The sequence below is a fragment of the Rhinolophus ferrumequinum genome, chromosome X, assembly GCF_004115265.2.
Source record: "Rhinolophus ferrumequinum isolate MPI-CBG mRhiFer1 chromosome X, mRhiFer1_v1.p, whole genome shotgun sequence".
Taxonomy (NCBI): domain Eukaryota; kingdom Metazoa; phylum Chordata; class Mammalia; order Chiroptera; family Rhinolophidae; genus Rhinolophus; species Rhinolophus ferrumequinum.
The window spans coordinates 36,200,280-36,224,979 of record NC_046284.1 but is presented as its reverse complement, the minus strand read 5'-3'; the positions used below and the strand labels follow the sequence as shown (position 1 = coordinate 36,224,979).

Here is a 24,700-nt window from a genome sequence, read left to right as displayed (position 1 = left end):
ATTTTCCTGACCTCACAATATTGCCTGGGGCCAATCTAGCTTTGTGGACTACATATTTAAGATCTAGTCAAGTTTGACAACTTACTTTATCTGCCAAAGTAATGTTAAGAAAATTTAAGCAAAACAGAGAGCAGACATTAGGAATGTAGGTTTGGAGCTATCCATAAATGCCCAACTTTTGAATTATCACTCACCATATGGATGTTCCTATTGTCAAGGGATCTGTTGTTGTTTTTTAAATTATACTAAATGTTCTTTATTCCCACCAATAACATTATTTCTCTTGCCAATTCATTTGGTCATTCAACAAAAATGTATTGAGCAACTAACTACTCTGAGCAAGGCATGGTGCTAGATGGCATAAGGGAATACAGAACTAATATAAAATTCCATTTGCAGTTGATTTTACAGGTTTTCAAAGCATTTCAACACAAATCTTATTTTGTCCTCATAACCACACAGTGATACAGGTTTCAGGTGCCATCCCCATTTCACATGAGAAATAGGCTCAGGGAAGGTTAAAATGACTTGACAAAGTTACAAAGCACACTGACTTAATCCAAACCTAGTTTTTTTCTAATTCCAAATACGGTACTTCTCATACCGGGTTTCCCCGAAAATAAGACCTAGCTGGACAATCAGCTCTAATGCGTCTTTTGGAGCAAAAATTAATATAAGACCCGGTCTTATTTTACTATAATATAAGACCGGATCTATAATATAATAATATAATATAATATAATATATAATACCAGGTCTTATATTAATTTTTGCTCCAAAAGACGTATTAGAGCTGATTGTCCGGCTAGGTCTTATTTTCCAAAAGACGTATTAGAGCTGATTGTCCGGCTAGGTCTTATTTTCAGGGAAACACGGTAGTTTATAATTTAGTAAGGAGATATGCCATAAAATCATCTCAAGTAATAGACAAATTATGAAAAGATGTTCAGAGCCCTGCTCACCAGGAGGAAGAAATTAGGAATAATAAAATAACTCTGTTATTGAGATAAGCCAAATCATAGTACCCAAAAGGAGGCCAAGCTTGGATTCAGTTCAGGCCATCATCAAGCAAGCAGGACACAGCAGCAAGCAGTGTACATTCAAGAAGACAGTGGCAATTTGGTTCTAGAGTGTCAGTCCTTTCTCTGGTGGACACTCAGCCAAATGGCTGACCTTCACCAGAAGTAAAAAGCAGCTCCTTCTGCCAAATCCAGGCACACACTGAATAAACGTGCTTGAGGACCCGTTATGATCCAGTCACTGAGTATACAAAGACCACTCTTCCCCTCAAACAGTTCTCAATTGGCCTAGTGGTTGAGGCAGACAATCACAGGACCATGCCACAAAGGCTGCTAGGGGAACACAGAGGTGACACAGAAGTCAGAAGCCTAGTAAGGTGCTGTGTGTGGTGGGAAAAGGGTGGGGGTGGGGAGTTAAGAAAAGCTTCCAGAAAGAGTAATTCAAATTAAATCCCTGATGATAAGTGGGAATTAGCTAGGGAAGGGGAGTAGGAGGGAGCGAGGAGCACAAAGAAGGAAAATGGGGAGCAAGTTTAAATCCTGAACGTAACAGAGAATAAGACATATTCAGAAAATTGCAAGGGAACTAGTTCTCAGGGAATAGTTTCATTCTTAAAAAGAAACCCTTTTGTGCTAAGGAGGGAAATCAAGGCAGCATCCCAGTCTCAAATCCTGTACAATTCCTAGGTCTCTTAGCACCAGGCCTTCCTTCTATAGCCTACTTGCTGTTGGACATGTGGCTACTGGTAATAATTCTTGCTTTAAGCCACACTTGTTCAGGAATTGGACTTACAAGTTGGGCTCATACTTAGGTATAGGAGTTCAGAATCACAAAGTTGTGTGGGGAGTGATGAGGCATAGGAAATAAGATAATGAAAAAGAAATGAGATAATACAAATGCACATATGACTATAAGACGACAATGTTACAGGAATTCAGATGAAAATGAGAGCAGGGTTTGGGAAATGATAGCCAGTGGATCAAACCCAGCCGACTGCCTGTTTCTAAAAACAATGTTTTATTGGGACACTGCCACCCTCATTCATCTACATATTTTTTGTGGCTGCTTTTGTGTTAAAACAACAGAGTTCAGTAGTTTCAATAGACCTTATGGCCCACAGAGCTGAAAATATTTCCTTTAGTCCTTCACAGAAAAAAAAAATTGCTGACCTTTGCCCTTGAACATATTAAGGGCTAAAAATAGAGATATGGAGAATGTTTATTGGTGGCACAAAGGAGGAAGTAATTCAAAACACACTAAGGCTTTTTCTATTTCTAGTCTGCATCACCTTTGATACAGATTTCAAAGAATAGCAGGAGAATATTGTTTGATAGAATGGCTAAATAAATTGTGGTATATTCACACAACAAAATACTACACAGCATTGAAAATTCCAGCTACATGTATAAATCAGAGAAATACTGTTATATGGAAAAAGAAAATCACAGAAGAATACATATGATTTGATGACTTTTTTGTAAAGCTCAAAAATAAGGAAAACTTATGGATATATGTGGTAAAACTATTAAAGTATAGAAGGGAAATAATAAACACAAAATCCAGGATAGGGTATTGCTCTGGGGGAGGCAAGGGGGAAGAATCTAGGTAGATTTAAAAGCATTGGTAATGTTCTATTTCTTAAGCTGATGATGGGTTCATGGATGTTTATTATTATGCTCCATAAATTACATGTCACAAGTATTCTTTTATATGTATTAAAATTATATAATAAAAAGTTTTAAAAAGTCAAAGACAGCAAGTGGCAACCTGTTGAACTCTGGAGCACAGCAGTTTGGAGAAATAATAGGTGGCAGAGATGGCAAATGACAACTAGGGCTGATTTTTGGAACTTTTAAGCATTTCTTGTGGGTTCCCTGAAATTCCTGGGGCGGGGAGCCTGATGGAAGCACCCTCCAGCCTGGTGGAAAAATAGACTTTCCATTGTCCACAAGATGGGGGCTTAGAGTTGTTGTAATTTATACATTAATTATACGAACCGAAACTTAGTTTATAGTATCAGGATGTGAGATCTGGACACTTATGGGTTACTTGAAAAAGGGTACAGCATGTACAAAGACATGGAGGTATGAGAAAAATCGTGACCCATTTAAGTAAATGCAAATATTATCATGCTGTGTGGCTGACTTGCAGTAGACCTGTAGGAGGTATGGCGGGAGATAAGACAGAGAGGCTGTCAGGATTCAGATCATGGTGAACATTGTATGCCATGCTCCAGTTTGGATTCAATCCAGTATTAAGGGCTTCAAGCAGGGAAGGGAGTAATATAATCAGCTGTATGTTTAGAGATGTGCAGGTCTCAACAACCTTTGACTACAAAATAAGGTGACATCTCCCCTCACTCCCTGTCCTCCAACAAAATCCACTCCCCAAAGGTAACTTCAGTTAACAGTTTGCTAATTAAATATGTATTTTTCTGTACATTAAGCAACATGCAGAATTTTGGCTTTTAAAAAAATGGATCATACTATATGAATTGTTCTTTGACTTTATTTATTTTGCTTAATAGTACGTCGTGGTCGTCTTTTCTTGCCAGTATACATAGATCTACCTCACCATTTTTAAGAGCAGCATAGTATACTGTACATAGATGTACATACACCAGTCACTTTTTAGAAAATTCTAATTATCACACTTGATTGTTATTCCATTTTCCCCTTTCCTTACTTTTGCTGACTGAATTTCCTTTTTTCCCTGTTTTTCAACTATTTACATTCTATTGCTGGTTATCTTTCAGTTTTGTTTACTTACACAAATGACGCACATACACATTCTTCTTGTAAAAAAAAAACAATATAGAAAAATAGAGGATAAAATGTGAAATGTCCCCCTTCGTTGTTAAGTTTGGTACATAGCTTTCCTCAGCATTTATGTACATATATATTTGTGTATATATACTAATAGGAAGCTTTGGTATTTTTTAATGGTATCATTACTGTACATGTAGCTCCACAATTTGCTTTTTAAACTTAATGTAATTTGGAGATCTTTCTATGACAGTACATAGATATCTATCTCATTCTTTTTAAGGCTTGTATACTGTTTCATAGTAAAAACATACTATATTTTATTTAACCATTCCCTTATTTTTGGGTATTTGGTTATTTCCAATTTTTTGCTACTACAAATATGTAGCAATGAACATCTAGTAATATAGATCTTCGTGCATGTGTAAAAATATTTCTGAGGATGTACTTGAAGAAGTAGAATTGGGTTAAGGGGAAGGTATATTTACAATATCGCTAGATTGGCCATATTACTGTTCAGAAATGTTGTGCATAAACTCCCACTTTCAGAGTGACTGTTGATTGCCCACACCATTAGCAACACTAAATATTATCAAACTTTAAAGTTTTTGCAAAACATTATACAAATCCATTCTCACTATAAAACAACCACAAAAAAGCAAGTGCCCTCTTGACCATCATCACCTGATTGTCTCTTGGGAAATTTATTTCCACCTTTCTATTAATTTTCTATTAATGGTTTCATTATGCTTTATCTTCTTAGGAATAATTTCTTAATTTACTCAAGCTTCCTAAACATATTCTTAGCAATTATTTGGACTTAACTCTAAGTTTTATTAGTTCATTGACTTACCATTGTCTTCTGAGATGGCCTCATCATCACTCCCATCCCCTGATCCAGATGACTGTGACATCGTCTATCTTTGGGAGGCTATGTTAGAAAACAGAGAATTCACTTTTACAGCAGTCCTCTCCCATATCTGATGGTGCTATGGATTCATTGACTCTGGTTTCTCAACCAATTTTATCCTATTTGTTTGGTATCTTCAAGAAAATCCTCACAATCTTGGCCTGCTCATCGCACCCTTCCCTGTTATCCCTTGTGGTTATGGCTCTATTCTTATATTTATTTTCTTCTTTCATTTAAAGCTAATTTGGGGATAAAAACTTATTTGTTCAGACTAACATCTTAAACTAGAAGTCTGACATGCCCTTTTAAAAATTACAATTACAATTCAAGCCCCTGCTGGCTTGAATGCCAAGAAATAGTCTCCCTTCAAAGTGTACTGCAGCTATTTTGGAGGGTTCTCCAAAGTACATTCTCACTTGTGATCTGAAATTATCTAATTATCAGATCTCTAATTATCTTCTATTTTGGTCTTTTCATCAGGCTACAGAGCTATGGTTGTTGAGGGTGCTCCTGTAGTCACCACTTTGCTAGGGAGGGTTTTCTCGACAGATAACTACAGCTCTAACATGTTTTTACCTGAACTCTGCATATTGATGGTGAGTAAAAGCTGTAACTTCTAACATTCCTTTTCTAAAGTTTTGGGAATAATGAAAGAAAGCACAACATAGAGAATAACTTAAAATTGCCTAAAGATGTGGCATCTCTTTGTAGTCTTGGCCCAAAAGCAGGCCAATGGTCAGTAAGTTCCTAAAGGGTACCCTCCCTGTATTTCACCATCTCCAACAGGCAGCTAACTCACCCTCCCAGGAGGAGCAACACGACTTGTTGTTCCTGTTGTTCTATATCTAGTCCGATTGAAAACCCGAGGGTTCAGAAGAGCTTTCGTAAACAGTAAACACTATAGCAACGCTCACGCCCTTTCTTCACACAAAGTTCTACCCATGGATTTCTTGTGTAGCTAATGGTTTCAAGGATGATTGACAGCAGATATGACCAATCCCTTCAGAGGAAACCCCAATCATTTAACAGGGGCCTTATTGGTACCCAAAGCAAAAAACAAACAGAAAACTAAAACGGTCTGAAATTGATACATTTCCCAAAGACTGCATTATTCTAACTTTGATAAGACCACCTATGGGTCATCGGCAGGCCAGACAAGGTTGTTCTGAACCACGACTGGCACAGTTTATACTTCGACACCACTGGGGACTCCCCTGCTGCTCCTCTGACACCACCCCAGTGGGGAGGTGGCGAGGCTTCAGGCTCCCCAAGTGGTCACCATTGATAGGGGAGTGACGTGGGAGTAGGGAATGGGGGTGGAGATGGGAGCCTACCAAGGGTGAAAGTCTAGGCTTCCCACTTGGCTATTCCTGGCATGGGTGATGGTGGGGCCACATTTTATTCCGTGATGAGTGACTAGAATAAATCAGTTATCTAAAATTTTATGTCTTGCAAGGTTGTTCCTTTCCTGATCCTTTGTCTAGCGAGAGCGGAATTTTGTGGGAGCTTTATTTGTGCTGACTAGTGTTTCACACATATCTTTTTCCATTATTGTGAGTGAGATATGTTTTTCTCCTGCTTCTATTTCTGTTATTGCTAGAATAAAAGAAAGCTACTGGAATATAATAGAATGTTAATTGTAAAATCTAGGTAGTGGGTACATTGGTGTTCACTATAAAATTAGTTAAATTTTTCTGTATGTTTGAAAATTTTTATAATCAATATTGGAAAATAAAACAGAAAGGAGCTACTTCATAATACTTTTTTTTTTTTTTACGAGAAAGCTATGGGATTAGGTATATTTTTCTTACATCCAGCTTGTATCAGGGGTCTTGTTTGCAAATGACAGAAACTTAACTTGAATAAACTTAAGAGGAAAATGGAGTTTATTGGTTTATATAACTGGGAAGGACAGGGCAGATCTCAGACATGCCAGGATTCAGAGACTCAAATAGTATTAGGCTCTCACTCATCTCTTCATTTCTCTTCTCAGCTTCTCTCTTTTCTGCATTGCCTCATTCTCTAAGACTCTTCCACGTGGTAGAGACAGGAGTATGAACTGCTCTGGGGTCACAATCTTACAGTTTAAGATCCAAAGAAAAGAGAAAGCTACTTCTTTACCTCTGATTTGGAATATCCCAAGGAAGGTCTTATATCTCTGGTGTGGGTCACATGCTTCCCCCTTAGAGCTGCCACTGTGTCCCGCAGGGTTTGATATTATGATTAGTCCATCCTGGGTTAGGTGCCCACGTGTGTGTGTGTGTGTGTGTGTGTGTGTGTGTGTGTGTACGGGGAATGAAGCAGGATAATATCATTGCCCATCCTACCAGGACTATATTGAAAGGACAGTGAAGGAGGAATAGATACCCAAAAGAAGAAGAATGCTATTACCAGAAGCAGGGAGAAAGGAATGCTGGGCAAACCAAAACAGCATGTGTCCACTATATAGACTTCTAAGTTTTAATAGTTTTTAAATTGTACTTCTTGGATTCTCAATGCATATCATCATATCTGCAAAAAACTATACTTTTTTCTCTTTCTTCCTTTTAGATTTATGTAGCTTATTTCGTTTTCTCGGTTTATCACATTTCAGAACCTTCAAAACACTATATTTCATGGGAAATGACTTGATTATGATGATTGCTCATAGCTTTTTGAAACTCTTTGGAAAGTTCTCTTTTATTCCATTGTACTTAGAGTTTTTATAAAGAATAGCTGCTGGGTTTTATTAATTTATTTTATTGAGGTAACATAGATTAATAGTATATAAATTTGAGGTATACCACATTATAATTTAATATCTGTATAGTCTATTGCATGGTCACCACCAAAAGTCTAGTTTCCATCTGTTAGCATATATTGTGGTTGACCTCCTTTACCCATTTCACTCTCTCCCATCCTCCTTCCTCTCTGGTAACCACCATTCTGTTTGTACCTATGAGTTTGTTTTTGTTTTGTTACATTTGCCCATTTGTTACTTTTTTTGTTTTATATTCCACATATGAGTGAAATTATATGTTTTTTGCCCTTTTCCATCTTACTTATTTCATAGCTGCTGATTTTTATCCAGTGCCTTTTGTCCACCCATTGACAGATAAGACTACATAAAAATTAAAAATTTTGTAAGGAGTACAGAAGTGAAGTACAGAAACCACCTGAAAACCATAAGGAGAAAGAAAAACTGGAATGTAGATTCCACCTTCCATGAAACTAGGAGATAAATGTTACATGAGAGCGCAACTTATGAAGATGGAAATAAGGTCATCAAGTGCCTGAATGATGATATCTAGCACTAGTAGAAGCACTTACAATGTGTCAGGGACTGTTTTAAGTGCTTCATGTATGTTACCCCAGCAAAGAGGTTTGTTATTTGTGGAAACTGAACCAGAGAGATCAGGATGCTCATGATACAGCTGGTTCTGCTTGTGAAAATTCATTGAACTATATACTTATCATTTGTACACTTCTGTATTCATCAGTAAGAGGTCTTAAAAATAGATTAAAAAACAAGTAAATGAAAATGAACCAGATAGATTATAGACTTGGAGACAAATAGGGGTAGTAAAGTGTGCTAGATTGAAAAGAGAGGAAAGTCAGGGATTCACTTCCCACATCGAGTTCCCAGAATATAGGCAACCAGGCTTACATCCCAAGTAGGAAATTTAAACTATTTTTCTCTGGAGAACTGAAACACCCTACCCCAGAGAAAAAATACTGATATCCTAATCAAAATCCATGCTGCCATCCAATCACCATACAACAAAGTCCACCCCACACCAGCCACACTGAACTTCTAATCAGCTTTTTAGTGCCTCACTATTCTATATGAACAAATGATCAAGGATTTCAGACAGTTCAGGGAAAGTTCCAACATGAAAGCCAGAGGCCAAACGAAAAAACAAACAAACAAAAAACGGGGGTGGAGGGCACTTGGATAAAACCAGGACAATGCAGGGAGCAGATGAAAACATAAAGTCAACTGCTATGCTTTTACTCCAATTAGTATATTCAGATAAATGAGAGACAGTGTTATACTCATAAAACATGAAACAGTAGTGAGTGAAAAAGAAGGCCACATAAAGTCACACTATTGTGAAATTTCAGAATCTCAGAATTAAAGAGCAGTTCTTAACAGCTTCTGGAAGTAGAAGGTCCTATACAGAGTATTTGGTATAAGAATGGCATTGGGCTTCTCAACAGAAATAGGTAACGCTGAAAGGCAACAGATTCTTAGTGAATATTCTTAATGAATATCATTTCCAACATATAATTCTATATTAAGCCAAACTACAAATTATTAGAATAAAATACATACATTTTCAGACAGATAGTGCTCAAAAATTTTTGTCCCATGCACCCTGTATCAAGAAGTGACTGGGGGTTCATTATTGTTCAGCTTCAGGTGTACAGTGCAGTGATCAGGCATCTACATATTCCCTGAGGTGGTCTCCCAGATGGGACACGTGTCCATCGGATACCCTACAAAATCTTTACAACATTATTGATTACGTTCCCCAGATTAATTTTCAAAACCCCATGGCCATCTTGTGGTTACTGACTGTTTTCTAATCCCCTCACCTTCCCCCTTACCCCCACCCCAACGCCCATCTAGCAACGCTCAGTTTTTCCTCTATGTCTGTATACATTTACAAGAGGCGGAGTACAGCACTGGGAGTGGAGACAGTGGAAATAGGATGGCTTGGTGCGATGTCAGAGAGATAGTCGATGGGGGGAGGGGTGTCCACAGTGTGAGGGATATAAATGATAAACGTCTAAGTATTACTTTGTCTTGTGCACCTGAAACTAATGAAAAAAAAAGAAGTGACTGGGGGGCCAGCCTGGTGGCTGAGGGGGTTGGAGCGCCATGCTCCTAACAGTGATGTCACTGGTTCGATTCCCACATGGGCCAGGAAGCTGCACCCTCTACAGCTATGATTGTGAACAACAGCTCTCCCTGGAGCTGGGCTGCCTTGAGCAGCCATAGGTTAGCGTGGGATGCTATGTGCTGCTGTGGGCTGCTGTGTGCTGCCAGGAGCGGCCAGTGGCCAGCGTGAGTGGCCGGCAGCCATCGTGAGTGGCCAGCAGCTGGCGAGAGCTGCTGTGAGCGGCCAACTGACGACCGGCAACTGACTGCCTCAGCCGGGAGGAACGCAAGGCTCATAATACCAGCATGGGCCAGGGAGCTGTGTCCTACACAACTAGACTGAGAAACAACAGCTTGAACCGGAGTGTGGGGGGGAGGTGGAATAAGGGGAGGAAAAAAGAAGTGGCTGGGGAGAAATCTGAGATAGCAGAGTAGATAAATGCTGTGCTTGCCTCATCCCGTGAACACATCAAAATTACAACTAAATTATAAAACAAGCAACCTGCAGAACCACCTGAAGTCTAGCTGAACAGAAGTTTTATAACTAAGGATACACAAAAGAAGCCATGTCAAGACTGGTAGGAGGGGTAGAGATGCGAAACGCGCAGGCCCCAAACCTCCATGTGGAGGGATATCTCAGCCACAGAGATTCCCCACAGAGGATCAAGGAACCCCAGACCCACACCAGGCTCCCCAGGCTGGAATACTGGTCCCAGAGGAGGAGTCCCCCACAATATCCGGATCTGAAAAACAGTGGGGATTCCAACCATCCGGTTGGGATGGAAGGCTGCAGGATACCCAGACATACTCTTAAAAGACCACACAGACTCACTTGCAGGCACTCACCCTGGGCTCTGGCAGAGGACAGTGAATCGGGGTGTCAGAGACCTACTGGGGGGGCAGACTGAAGTGTGTGGCTGCAGGGTGAGGGCTGGAAGATGGTCACCATTTTCCTGTGTGGGATCTTCTGTGCAGCTGGCAGGCATGCACCATCTTTCCTGTGCTGAGCCATCCCCAACGCCCATGGCCAAATCTGGATCTGAATTGGTCTGGTGAGATCCATTTGCTTCACCCTGGTGACTCACTGAGACCCTGCCACACCCAACTCCATACTGCACAATGCTTTATTGGTAGCTGAACCTTACCAGAGCCAGCAAACTTCAGCAGGCCTTGGTGTACCCTGGCTTTTTTTTTGCCCAGGCTTGATAATGGTCACAGCCATCCTCAGTTCACAGCATGGCCTCTCCCACAAACCAACTGTGGATCACTTTATAGCTCCTACCAGGTAGTCCTCGTCCAGTCACAGGCAGTTGCTGACATGGGCCTGCACTGGAGCCCCTACCCAGGGACCCCAGAACCAACATACCTGGAGGTTGGCTTCAGATCACAGCAATCTTAACATGCACCAAAGCCCACTGGGGGGAATCCCACTCCATTTAATAAGCCCCCCCCATAGCCTGTAAACTATGGACGTGGCCAAACCCCACAGCCAGTCAGGCTGAGGGTCAATCCTAACTACTGACATGCCAATAGCAATCAAGGCTCAACTATAGCAGGAGGGCACACACAACGGACACAAAGTTGACTTCTGAAGCACCAAGTGCAGCTGACCAAGAAGACTGTGTCACTGGGCCCCATAGGGCACCTACAACATAAGGCCTCCCGGCAAGACTGGGAAACCTAGCAGATCTACCTAACACATAGGAACAAACACAAAGAAGCAGCCAAAATGAAAAAAAAAAAAAATGTCTGGAATGAAAGAAGAGGAGAAAACTCCAGAAACAGAATTAAACGAAATGGGGACAAGCAACCTACCAAAGACACAGTTCAAACCACTGGTTATAAGAATGCTCAAGAAACTTAAGTGAGAACTTCAACAAAGAGATAGGAAGCATGAAAAAAGACATAGAAATAATAAAAAGAACTAGTCAGAAGTGAAGAATAAAATAACTGAAATGAAAAATGTACTAGAAGGAAACACCACCAGACTAGATGAAGCATAGGATCGAATCAGCAATTTGGAAGACAAGGCAGCAGAAAACACCCAATCGGAACAGCAAAAGGAAAAAAATAATACAAAAGTAATGATAGATTAAGAGACCTCTGGGACAACATCAAGCATAACAACATTTGCATTATAGGTGTACCAGAAGGAGAAGAGAGGAAGCAAGAGATTGAGAACCTGTTTAAAGAAATAATGATGCAAAATTTTCCTAAACTGGTGAAGGAAATATATAAGCCCAGAAAGCACACAGAGAGCCTCAAACAAGGTGAACCCAAACAGCCCACATCGAGACACATTATAATTAAAATGGCAAAGGTTAAAGACAAAGACAGAATTTTCAAAGCAGCAAGAGAAAGGCAACTAAAAACTTATAAGGGAGCTCTCATAACATTGTCAGCTGATTTCTCAACAGAGATCTTGCAGGACAAAAGGGATTGGCAGGAAATACTCAAAGTGATGAAAACCAAGGATCTGCAGTCAAGAATACTCTATCCAGCAAGACTATCATTTAAAATCCAAGGAGAGATAAAGAGCTTGCCAGACAAGAAAAAGCTAAAGGAGTTCTTCGCTACCAAACAAGTATTACAAGGAATGTAGAGGTACTGCTTTAAGACAGAAAAAAAAAAAGATAAAAAATATGAATTATAAAATGGCAATAACTATGTATCTGTCAACAATTACTTTCAATCTAGATGGATTAAGTGTTCCAAGCAAAAACAGGGTGGCTGAATACATAAGAAAACAAAACTCTTACACATGCCGTCTATAAGAGACCCACTTCAGATTGAAAGACACATGCAGACTGAAAGGAAAAGGATGAAAAAAGTTATTTCATGAAGATGGAAATGAAAAAAAAAAGAAAAAAAAAGCTGTGTTAGCAAGACTTATACCAAACAAAAAAGACTTGAAAACAAAGTCTATAAGGAGAAAAAGAAGGACCAAGTAATCCCACTTCTGGGTATTTATCAGAGGAAACCCAAAATAGTACTTCGAGGAGACTTGTGCATCCATATGTTCATTACAGCATTATTTACAATGGCCAAGATATGGAAGTACTCTGGGTGTCCACTGATGAAAGAATGGATAAAGAGGAGGTGGTATATACAAGGTCAGATAAATTAAGTTCGCAAACTCATCCTAGAAAAAGTGCTACATACTTCATTGCTGAATATCACTATGGTCACCTTTGAAGTACTCCCTTTGGGAAGCTATGCACCAACGCCAGAGCCTAGTCCACCCTTCAAAACAATTTTGGAGCTCTTTCTGGAATGGCCATCAGAGCTGTCGTCATATTAGCTTTTATATCCTGAATGTCATCAAAACGTCTTTCTTTCAATATTTCCTTTACCTTCAGGTAAAGAACACAGTCATTGAGGGCCAGATCAGGTGAGTAGGGAGGGTGTTCTGATACAGTTATTTGTTTACTGGCTAAAAAGTCCCTCACAGACAGTGCCATGTGAGCTGGTGCATTGTCGTGATGCAAGAGCCATGAATTGTTGGCTATAAATTCAGGTCGTTTTCCTCTTAACTTTTTCATGCAGCCTTTTCAGCACTTCCAAATAGTAAACTTGGTTAACTGTCCAGTTGGTGCAAATTCATAATGAGTAATCCCTCTGATATCAAAAAAGGTTAGCAACATCGTTGCAACAAGTTTGTGAACTTAATTGTCAGTCATCATATATACAATGGAATATTGCTCGGCCATGGAAGGGAATGAGTTCTTTTCATCTGCAGCGGTATGGGTGGACCTGGAGGGTACTGTGCTGCGTGGAGTGTCAGAGAAAGACAGATGAAATGTGATTTCGCATATATGTGGAATAAAAGAACAAAATAAACAAAACAGAAACACGCTCATAGATACAGAGAACATCTTGATGGTTGCCAGGCGGTAGGGGGGTTGAGAGGGTGGGGGAAAAACGGGAAGGGATTAAGAAGCACAAATTGTTGTTACAAAGTAGTCATGGGGATGTAAAGTAAAGCATAGGGAATATAGTCAATAATATGGTAATAGCTATGTATAGTGCTAGGTGAGTACCAGACTATTCAGGGCGATCACTTCTTAAATTATACAAATGTCTAACCACTATGCTGTACTCTTGAAATTAATATAAAATAATACTGAATGTGAACTGTAATTGAAAAATTATGGGTGTGGCGGGGAGTGAAAGGGAATGAGGTTCAAGTTTCCAGGTATAAAACAAATAAGTCATGGGGATGTAACGTACAGCATGGAAAATGTAGTCAATAATATTGTGATAGCATAGTATGGTGTTGGTTGCTGGACCTATGGTGATCACTTCTTTAGGTATATGAACGTTGGACAACTATCGTGTACACCTGAAACTGATATGATGTTGTATGTTAGCTATATTTTTAAAATAAAACTTGTAATAAAAGAAGTGACTGGAGGATATAGCTCACTAAACTTAGAAAGCAAACCAGAAAAGAAGACATGGCATACAGGGAACTGACACAAGAGATTGGAGTGTGAAGATAGGGGCCTCCAAACAAAAAAAAAAAAAAGGAACTCAGAGATTATTAATTTAACTGTGTAAAAAAATATATATATTGAAAATTTGTTGCATAGTTTGGGAAGACTCAGCCATAGGTACAAACAGTGCTGCCGTGTATAACTGCTCAGGCTGTGCACTGCACATCTCCATGGAGCACCATAGGAAACTAAGCAAATGAAAAGAAGAGATAATTATTAAATCCAGGAAAATAAAAATTTGTTTAAGAATGGAAATGTAATCATAATATACTACTTGGCTCATCAGTAAATTATTTATACATAATCATAACGATGTAAACATAACAATTTATCGAAAAGTTGTTATACCTTTATTGAGAATGTGAGGAGGAAAGAATAGGGAAAAATATAAGAGGGATAAATATCCTATAGCCACACCAGCCTGAACATGTTGGCTCTTGTTTGATCTTGGAAGCTAAGCAGGGCCGACATAGTTAGTACTTGGATGGGAGGGCTAAATAAATCATTGTACATCTGTGCAACAGAACATTATGCAGCTGTTAAAAAGTAAGTTATGGAACTATATAGACACCATCTGAAAGGTGTCCATGGTGCATTAAGTGGGAAATGAAATAAGTTGTAGCCCAATTTGTATTAACTAGTCTCATTTTTCTTTAAAAATATAACTACATATATATTTGCCTTATATATTTGTGTAGCATAGTAACAAGTCAAGAAGACCATGCAGCAAACTTGATGTAGGTAATTTCTGGGAGATGGTATTAGAAAGGCAGAAGGGTACATATATTTTTATATCTGTATCTATATCTATATATCTATATCTATCTATGTCCTGCAGGGTCGCCAAGAGAATTACTTCTGGTAGATACACTGATGACCCAGGTTGGGTGAATTGGGTAGATTGTGGGAGCAGGAGAGGGAGGAGGCACTTTAGTATGGAACTAGTATGTCCCTAGTTCCTTAGGACAATTCTTGGAGAGGCCTCGTCATAGTTAATGGTCTCTGAGGACTGTTCACATTTACATTAAAGATCTCTTCGCTTATTGCTGATGGTGTCTCTATTAGAAGTGAGGGGGATTATGTCATAAAAATGGCAATGTGAGGTGAGCCTCTTGAGATCTCCCCTGGAATTCACAACAAACTGAATAACTATGATTCCAGAAAGGACTCCCTGCACAGCAGACAGGCAAGACTAAGAGGCACCCAACTGAAATCATGTAAAGGTGGGCAAATTGGGTGAGCGGGAAAGGAGGGAAGCAGGAATTACAGAGGCACGGGATGCTGCATGGGCCACAGGACGCAGACAGAACATGGAGCTCTAACTCCTTGCATTCCGAAGCTACCACAGTCACAGGAGAGGGAAGAATTTGGACTGCTAGTGCTCCACTAATGACCCACAGTTCTGTCTGAGAGATCAGCATATAACACAGCTGAACCCAAAGCTCATAGCACAGACCTCAGAGCAAACACTGAGGGAAGAAAGGTGAAAATAATGGTTTAAGCCCTCACTGCCAAGCAGAGGACGGAAAGCATAGGCTCGGAGCCTAGCTGCCTCCCTCCCCAACCTCCCAGAGCTCGCCCTACACCCACCCTCCCAGTGCTAGAAGCTCAAAGGTAGAAGTGTCAGATGAAAAGAACAGAATATTTGTGGTTCTGAGAAATGTGGACTACAGCCACGGACTCCCAGCCCAACTAGATCCTGCGAAGGGGAGGGAGCCTTGGGTGTAGGACTGGCTGTGTTGGTGGTCACCACCATTGCTCTGGGAAACCTCACAGCCCACTCCGCTCCTGTCCCCACCTATCTGGGCAGATCCCTGCAGGAGCAAACAGAGCCTCTGAAGCACACAGGCTCTGAAACTAGTGTGGGGAGAGCTTTGGAACTTCAGAAGCTCTCCACATGCCCCAAGGAGGCACTGCCCTGAGACCCTAGTGACCCGCTCACAGAAGAGAAGCCCACCTTCCAGTGAATCCCCCAATTGTGTGAGAAGCCCAAACAATGTAGAGAAAATATAACACTAAAGCATGAGAGAGAATAGAAGTCTGCATTCAGAGAGAAAATAAATTATTCTACCAACACCTACTGGAAAACAAATAAAGTCCTCTTCCTATCAACCTGTTGCAGAACCCAATCCTGTAGATGTATAAGAAAAGAAATCATAATTCATTAATTGCCGTGAATAACCAAGGTAACAAGACAAATTAGAAAGAAAATGAACTTAAAGACATAGAAATGTGTGACTATAATGACAGAGGATTCAAGATTGCAGTTCTTTAAAAATTCAATGAGAAGCAAGCAAGACAGACAGCAGTATAATGAACTCAGAAACACAATCAAAGAACAAAATGAACATTTTACCAAAGAGATTGAAATTTTAAAAAAGAACCAAATACAATTTTGGAGATTAAGAACTCAATAAAAGGAACAAAGAATTAAATAGCCATAGTAGAGTTGACCAGATGGAGGAAAGAATCAGTGACATCGAAGATAGAAATCTGGAAATGACACAGATGGAAGAAGAAAGAGACTTGAGACTTAAAAGAAATCAAAAAACTCAACAAGAACTTTCTGACTCTATCAGAAAGAGCAATGTAAGAATAATGGGCATACCAGAAGGAGAAGAAACAGAGAAGGAAACAGAGACTGTATTCAAATAAATAGTCGATGAGAACTTCCCAAACTTGTGGAAAGAGCTGGATCTTCAAATCCAAGAAGCAAATAGAACACCTAATTACCTCAACCTCAACAGGCCTTCTCCAAGGCACATTGTATTGAAGCTGTCAAAACTTAACGATAAAGAAAGAATCCTCAAGGCTGCCAGGGAAAAAAGACGGTAACCTAAAAAGGAAACCCATTAGATTATCATCAGATTTTTCAGCAGAAACTCTACAGCCATGAGGGAGTGAAATCAAATATTCAAAATAGTGAAAGACAGAAATTATGAGCCAAGAATAATATATCCAGCAAAGATATCCTTTAGATATGAAGGAGGAATAAAGACCTTTCCAGACATACAGATGCTGAGGGAATTTTCTAACACATGACCTGCACTACAAGCAATACTGAAGGAGGCTACTTGACCAGCATAAATAGGGATAATTTGTGGCAACCAAAACATAAAAGGGGGAGAGGAAAGGCCTGAACTGGAATATGGGAATGGAGAAAGTAAGTGTGCTGAAGAAAATGGAATACTCTAAATATCAAAATTTCTTTTACATAAGCAATGGTAGCCACTCAAAAAAAAAAATCTAGAACTGCAATATATAATGTAATGAAAGAAGAAACAGAAGGAAAAATCATAGACTACCAAGGCACAGAAATAATACACACCAACAAAAAGGGAAAGGAACAATGGAGACACAGTCTTCCCAGAAAACCAAAGATAGAATGATAGGAAATCCTCACAGATCAATAATCACCCTAAATGTAAATGATCTGAACTCACCAATAAAAAGGCACAGAGTAGCACATTGGATCAAAAAACTAAACCCAATCATGTGCTGCCTCCAAGAGACATATCTCATCTATAAGGACAAACATAAACTCAAAAGTGAAAGGGTGGCAATTCACACTCCAAGCAAATGGTATCCAGAGAAAATCAGGTGTAGTCATACTGATATCCGATGAAACAGACTTCAGGATAAAAAGGTAACAAGAGACAAAGACGGGCATTTCATAATGATAAAGGGGACTATACAACAAGAAGACATAACAGTATTCAGTATTTATGCCCCCAATCAGGGAGCACCGAAATATACCAGCAACTACTAACAGAACTAAAGGGAGAAACAGACCAAAACACAATTAGTAGGGGACCTAAATACATCATTGATAGCTATGGGTAGATCATCCAAACATAAAATAAATAAAGAAATATTAGCCCTAAATGACACATTAGATGAAATGGACATAACTGGCATTTGTAGAGCACTACTGGGTCAAAGAAGAAATAACAGGAGAAATCAAAAGATATATAGAAACAAATGACAATGAAAACACATTCTATGAAAATTATTGGAATGCAGTGAAAGCAGTTCTAAGAGGGAAAGTCATATAACTACAGGCTTATCTCAAGAAAGAAGAAAAAAACCCAGATAAATAAGGTGTAATGACACCTTAAAGAACTAGAACAAGAAGGAGAAATGAAACCCAATGTCAACAGAAGGAAGGAAATAATAAAAATCAGATCAGAGCTAAATGAAATAGAGAACAAAAAGATGATAGAAAAAATTAATGCAACAAGGACCTGGTTCTTTGAAAAGATTAATAAAATTGAAAAACCATTGGCTAGACTCACTAAGATAAAAGGAGAAAAGACACAAATAAAATCAGAAACGAAAGGGGGGAAGTTACCATGGATGCCACAGAAATACAAAGGATCATCAATTTATATCATGAAGGACTATATGTCACAAAATTCAATAACTTAGGAAAAATGGATATCTTCTTAGAAACACATAGTCTTCCTAGGCTGAATTATGAAGAACTGGAAAATCTCAATAGACTGATCAACAGTAAGGAAATTGAATCATTCATCCAAAACCTTCCCAAAAGCAAAAGTCCGAGAGCAGATTGCTTCACTAGTGAATTCTACCAAACATTCAAAGAGGGTCTAATACCTGCCCTACTCAAACTTTTTCAAAAAATTGAAGAAGAAACAATACTCCTTAACTCATTTTATGAGGCCAACATTATTCTAATACCAAAGCCTGGTAAGGATAACACAAAAAAAGAAAATTACAAACCAATTTCTCTGATGAATACAGATGCAAAAGTCCTAAAGAAAATTCTAGCAAATCAAATGCAACAATGTGTTAAAAAGATTATACATCACGACCAAGTAAGGTTCATCCCACGGCACAACGATGTTTCAACATACGGAAATCAATCAGTGTGATACACCACATAAACAAAAGAAAGGACAAAAATCATATGATTATATCAATAGATGCAGAAAAATCGTTTGACAAGATACGTCTATTTGTGATGAAAATACTTAGTAAAATGGGTATAGAAGGAAAAAACCTCAATATAATAAAGGCCATGTATTGCAAACCATCAGCTAATGTTATCAGTAATGGTGAAAATCTGACACCCTTTGCTGTATGTTCAGGAACACAACAGGGCTGTCCCCTATCACCTCTGCTTTACAACATAGTATTAGAAGTCCTAGCCAGAGCAATCAGGCAAGAGAAATAAAAGGAATCCAAATAAGGGAACGAAGAAGTTAAATTGTCACTTTTTGCTGATGACATGATGCTATATATAGAAAACCCTAAAAACTCCACCAAAAAGCTATTAAAACAAACGATTACAGTAAAGTTGCCGGCTACAAAATCAACGTACAAACGTCCTTTGCATTCCTATCTACTAACAACAAAATCTCAGAAAAAGAAACAACAACAACAACAAAAAATTCCTTTTGCAACCGAAATAAAAAGAATAAAATACCTAGGAATAAACTTAACCAAGGATATGAAAGACTTACATACTGAAAACTGTAAGATATTTTTTAAATAAATTGAAGAAGACACAAAGAAATGGAAAGACATTCCATGTTCATGGATTGGAAGAATCAACATAGTGAAAATGGCCATATTACCCAAAGTAATACACAGATTTAATGCAGTTGCCATCAAAATTCTAATGGCATTTTTTAAAGAAATAAAACCATAAATCATCAGATTTGTATGGAAGCACAAAAACCCCAATAGCCAAAGCAATCCTAAGAAAAAAGAACAATGCTGGAGGTATCACACTCCCTGACTTCAGCTTGTACTATAGGACAACAATAATCTAAACAGTATGGTATTGGCAGAAAAACAGACACCAGACCAATGGAATAGAATTGAGAACCCAGAAATAAAACCCCATAAATATGGACAGATAATTTTCGACAAAGAAGCCAAAAACATACAGTGGAGAACAGACGGCCTTTTCAATAAATGGTGGTGGGAGAATTGGAAAGCCATATGCAGAAGAATGAAACTAGACTGCTGTTTGTTGCCGTGTACCAAAATTAACTCAACATGGATCAAAGACCTAAATATAAGACCTGAAACAATATACTGCATAGAAAAAAAAATAGGCACTAAACTTATGGACTTTGGGTTCAAAGAGGATTTTATGAATTTGACTTCAAAGGCAAGGGAAGTAAAAGCTAAAATAAATGGATGGGACTATATCAAACTAAAAAGCTTCTGCACAGCAAAAGAAACCATCGACAAAATAAGGAGGCAACCAACCGAATAGGAGAAGATTTTTGCAGTGTGTCCAATAAGGTGTTAATATCAAAATTACATAAGCAGTTTATACAACTTGAAATCAACAAAAAGAACAAACAATCTAATTAAAAAATGAGCAGAGGACCTGAATAGACATTTCTCCAAAGAAGATGCACAAATGGCGAATAGACATATGAAAACATGTTCAACATCACTAATCATCAGAGAAATGCAAATAAAAACCACAGTAAGATATCACCTTACCCCACTTAGAATGGCTATCTTGAACAAGACAAATAGTAACAAGTGTTTGAGAGGCGGTGGAGAAAAAGAACTCTCATACACTGTTGGTGGGAATGCAGATTGGTGCAGCTGCTATGGAAAGCAGTGTGGAGGTTCCTCAAAAAATTACGAATAGAATTACCGTATGACCCAGCAATCCCTCTCCTGGGTATCTACCCAAAAAATCTGAAAACATTTATACATAAAGACACGTGTGCTCCAATGTTCATTGCAGCTTTGTTTACAGTGGCCAAGACATGGAAACAACCAAAATGTTCTTCGATAGATGAATGGATAAAGAAGTTGTGGTATATATACACAATGGAATATTATTCGGCGGTAAGAAAAGATGATATGGGAACATTTGTGACAACATGGATGGATCTTGAGAGTATGATGCTAAGCGAAATAAGTCAGACAGAAAAAGCAGAGAACCATATGATTTCAGTGATATATGGTATATAAACCAAAAACAAAAAAAGAACAAGACAAACAAATGAGAAAGAAAAACTCATAGACACAGACAATAGTTTAGTGGTTACCAGAGGGTAAGGAGGTTGGGGGGTGGGAGATGAGGGTAAGGGGGATCAAATATATGTTGATGGAAGGAGAGCTGTCTCTGGGTGGTGAACACACAACGGGATTTATAGATGATGTAATACAGAATTGTACACCTGAAACCTATGTAACTGTACTAACAGTACTTGGCCTAATAAACTAATTAAAAAAAAAAAGTGAGAAGGGCTGAGGACCAGAGATCTCCAGTTGTTGTAGGCAAGAACTCTGAGCTGCTCTGTAATGTTGGCTGTGCAAGGCCTCAGGGACATCAGAGGCGTATCTCTTCAATGAATGGCATGGAGCAAAAGCTGCTGTCGTAGGAGGCTCACTTGAACTTGAACCTGACCCCGCAGGTCTGTGCATGGAATTGGGAGAACCCTCAGTTGGTTGAGGCCTTATCTCTGGGCATTGTAATTGGCACTGGCAGAGGCTATTTTTTTACTACATATGGTTCTGCAAGATATGCCCGGCACAAGGGTGCAAATGACAGGGTGTGTGTGGGGGGGGTGGGTATGAAATCTATCCTATACTTTGCTGCTCAACAAGCCTTGTGCCCTAATGCAGGCATACCACTGTCAGTAGAGAAAGGAGAGCATTTTTATACTTTGCCTACCCAAAGGGTGCTCTTTTCTAGTTAATTCATCCCAAGGAGGCAGTGTTTCTTTTGTAAATTTTTCCGCTCAAGGATAGTGCCTGCTAAGTGCTGCCTTGGCTCTCTCAGAAGCACTGATATACAGATACTAGATTTCCAAATTCTAATGGGCCTCTTTTAGAAGTCCTGAGTAATCCAAAGCGAGCACTAGAAGAGGCCGTTCTCCCTTGCCTCTCAGAGTGAGCCTTGGCTTCTCTGTGTCAGGTAAATCGACGTAAGAAAATGACTTTTGTCAGATTAGATCAAGATGGCAGCATAAGCACTTGTAATTTTGTCCCCATTTTTCCCTCCCCACATCCTTTAAAACATCAGAATAGCAAAAGGACCCAGAGTGTTATAATTAAAATGTACCATCAGTAGTTCAGAAGGTGAGATGAATCCCTTGAGATTAGAAATCAGTATGATCATATTGATAAGAGAAGAGGAGTTGTTAAGTCTAAAACCTGCAAAAGAAAATTACTGGAGTAATGCAGAGAAAACAAAATCTCAGAATGAATAAATGGAAAGAGTAGGGGGTACCCTCTGGTCAATTAAAAATTGTATTCAGAAAAGACAAACCATCTGAGCTCCACTCTTATTATCCTTCTCCTTCCTTCCCACAACCCATCCTAAGGTTAAAGACTAAAATTTCATCGTAAGGAAAGTGAGCTATTGCTTCCAAGTGTTTTCTAGTGTAGGTGTAGAATCTTAGGAGAAAAACCCCAAAACCAAAAAACAAACAAACAAAAAAGCAGCGCAGACCTTGGTGTAATTTGGACTTCCACAGAATATATGGAAAAACAAAAGATGAGAAGCAGCTTTGGCCAGGAGAGAAATACACTGGAGTAAATTTACACTGTCAGAGTAAAATTGTTTTGGCAGTTTGCAGTTTGCAGGGAGTTGGGGGAACAACCTTTCTGTTTTATGCATGCCCACCCACTTTAAAGTGAAACCTGACAGTCAACACATGCAACCCATTTACACAAAGCCCTCCAGTGCAGGAGACAGGCCAGCTGGGGACACATAATGGCAGAGGAAACTCAGGCAAGCTATCTTTGCTAATGTATTTGCCCCTTATTCACTAATATGTATAGGCAACAAAGGATTACCAAAAATATTTGGAGAAAACCTAGAACATAAAAGAGAAACCAAAATCAATAAATAGAACAATTGACCCTGAGTGGGGAAGGGGGTGAGTGAAATCATACACAGGACAAAACTCCAATTTTCAGCTTCTAATTTTCCTACATATTCAGAAAACATTGCAGACATATTCAGAAAATCCTCTATGAGTTATTCAGGTAATATTATAGCAAAAGGAAAAATGAATCCAAAAAAGAGAAACATATGGAACACTGTACAAGAAATAGCGGTGAGCAAAGAAACAGTAAAACTTTGAGTTTTCCAAATGGTAGCAAAAAAAACAAACAAAAACAAAACATTATTTGAATCAGACAAAAATAGAATCAGAGATAAAAATATTAAAAGAGACAGAGGGATATTTAATATTCATAAAAGGCACACTCCACTAAGAACGTGTGACAATCACAGACCTTTATGCATATAACACCATGAATTAGAGATACATAAAGCAAAGTTTGTTAGAAATTCAAGGAGAATAGAAATTTATAAATAACCAATCATGGGGGGAGATTCTGCTCTCCCCTTTTCTCCTTCCCTTCTCTACTTATCCCTTACCCCTTTCCTGCCTTCTTCCCTACTTTCTTCCAAAAATGTATATTTAGCACCTAATGTGTGCCAAATCATTGTGTTAGGTACTGTGAGCACAATAGCAAGCAAAAGAACCTTGGTGCATATAGCCTGAAGCTTACAGTTTAGTCAGGGAGACAAACATTCAAATATTCATTCAAATACATGTAAAATTGCAACTGTGATGAGTGCTCTGTAGGAGAGCTACACAGAGGTATGAGAGGTCAGGGAAAGTTCCCTAGCAAAAAAAAAAAAAATCCTCCTCAGAGATCTGAAGGATGCACTGGAGTTAACTGGGTGAAGAGGGAGAAAAGGCAAAGCATTCTAAGCAGAGGGGGAGTGGGGGGGAATCATGTGCAAAGGCCCTGTGGCAGGAGGAAGCCCAGTGCATTTGAGGGAGAAAAGAGAGCTGGTGCAGCTGTAGCTCAGTCAGCAAGTGGAGAATTTTATAAAATGAAGCTGATGTAGATACCAGCCAGGTTATGCAGGGCTTCAGAGGCTATATTAATGATTTATATTATTATCCTAAGCACAATCAGAATTATTGGAAAGATTAAAAGTGAAAAAGACTATTCTGTCTGTAAAAGGTATTGGATGAGGGGCAACAGTCAAAGCACGGGGCTCAATTAGAAGGCTGTAACTATATGCCTGAGAAAAGAAGATATACTAGACAGAGGTGAGAGTGGTAGACATTGAGAGAGAAGAAGAAAGCTTTAAGAGAGATCTAATAGTAAAAATTGATAGGGCTTCAGGATGACTTGCACATGAAGATGGGAAAGAAGACATAGCAAGAATGTTTCCGGTTTCCGGTTTTTGCAAGTGCATGGATGATGGTGCCATTCACTGAGAGAGGGAAGTTACTGTTTTATTTTTTAGGGAGAGGAGGAAGAGAAGAATTTGGTTTTGAATATGTTGAATTTGAGGTGCTTTTGAAACATCCAAGAGGAGATGTGTAGTAGGCATTTGGATAAAAATATCTGGAGCTCTAGAAAAGCTGGAGATATAAATTTGTGAGCTATATGAAACTGATAGTAATTGAAAACTCAGATACAGATGAGATCATTTAAAGAGAGACTATAAAGTGAGAAGAAGGGCTACAACTGAGTTAAATGTTAACATTTAATGGTTGAATAAAGGAGGGTAGGAAGTAACCAGAGAGTCTGAGGACAGCCAGGAGAGTGTAGTTCAAGGGAAGAGAATGTTTCAAAAAGAGGGAATGGTTACCTTTGACAAGAGCTGCTG

At 38.9% G+C, this 24,700-nt stretch overlaps 1 protein-coding gene across 5 annotated transcripts in view; it reads right to left on the bottom strand.

Annotated features, from left to right (window-relative positions):
• Positions 1-24,700, bottom strand: part of CUL4B (cullin 4B) — a 105,613-nt gene that overhangs the window by 42,610 nt on the left and 38,303 nt on the right. For all 5 annotated transcript variants that reach the window (XM_033103172.1, XM_033103194.1, XM_033103181.1 and 2 more), the window contains exon 2: positions 4,639-4,716. In XM_033103172.1, coding sequence (XP_032959063.1) covers positions 4,639-4,699 — 61 coding nt within the window. In that variant the 5' untranslated portion in view covers positions 4,700-4,716. The remainder of the gene's footprint in view (positions 1-4,638; positions 4,717-24,700) is intronic.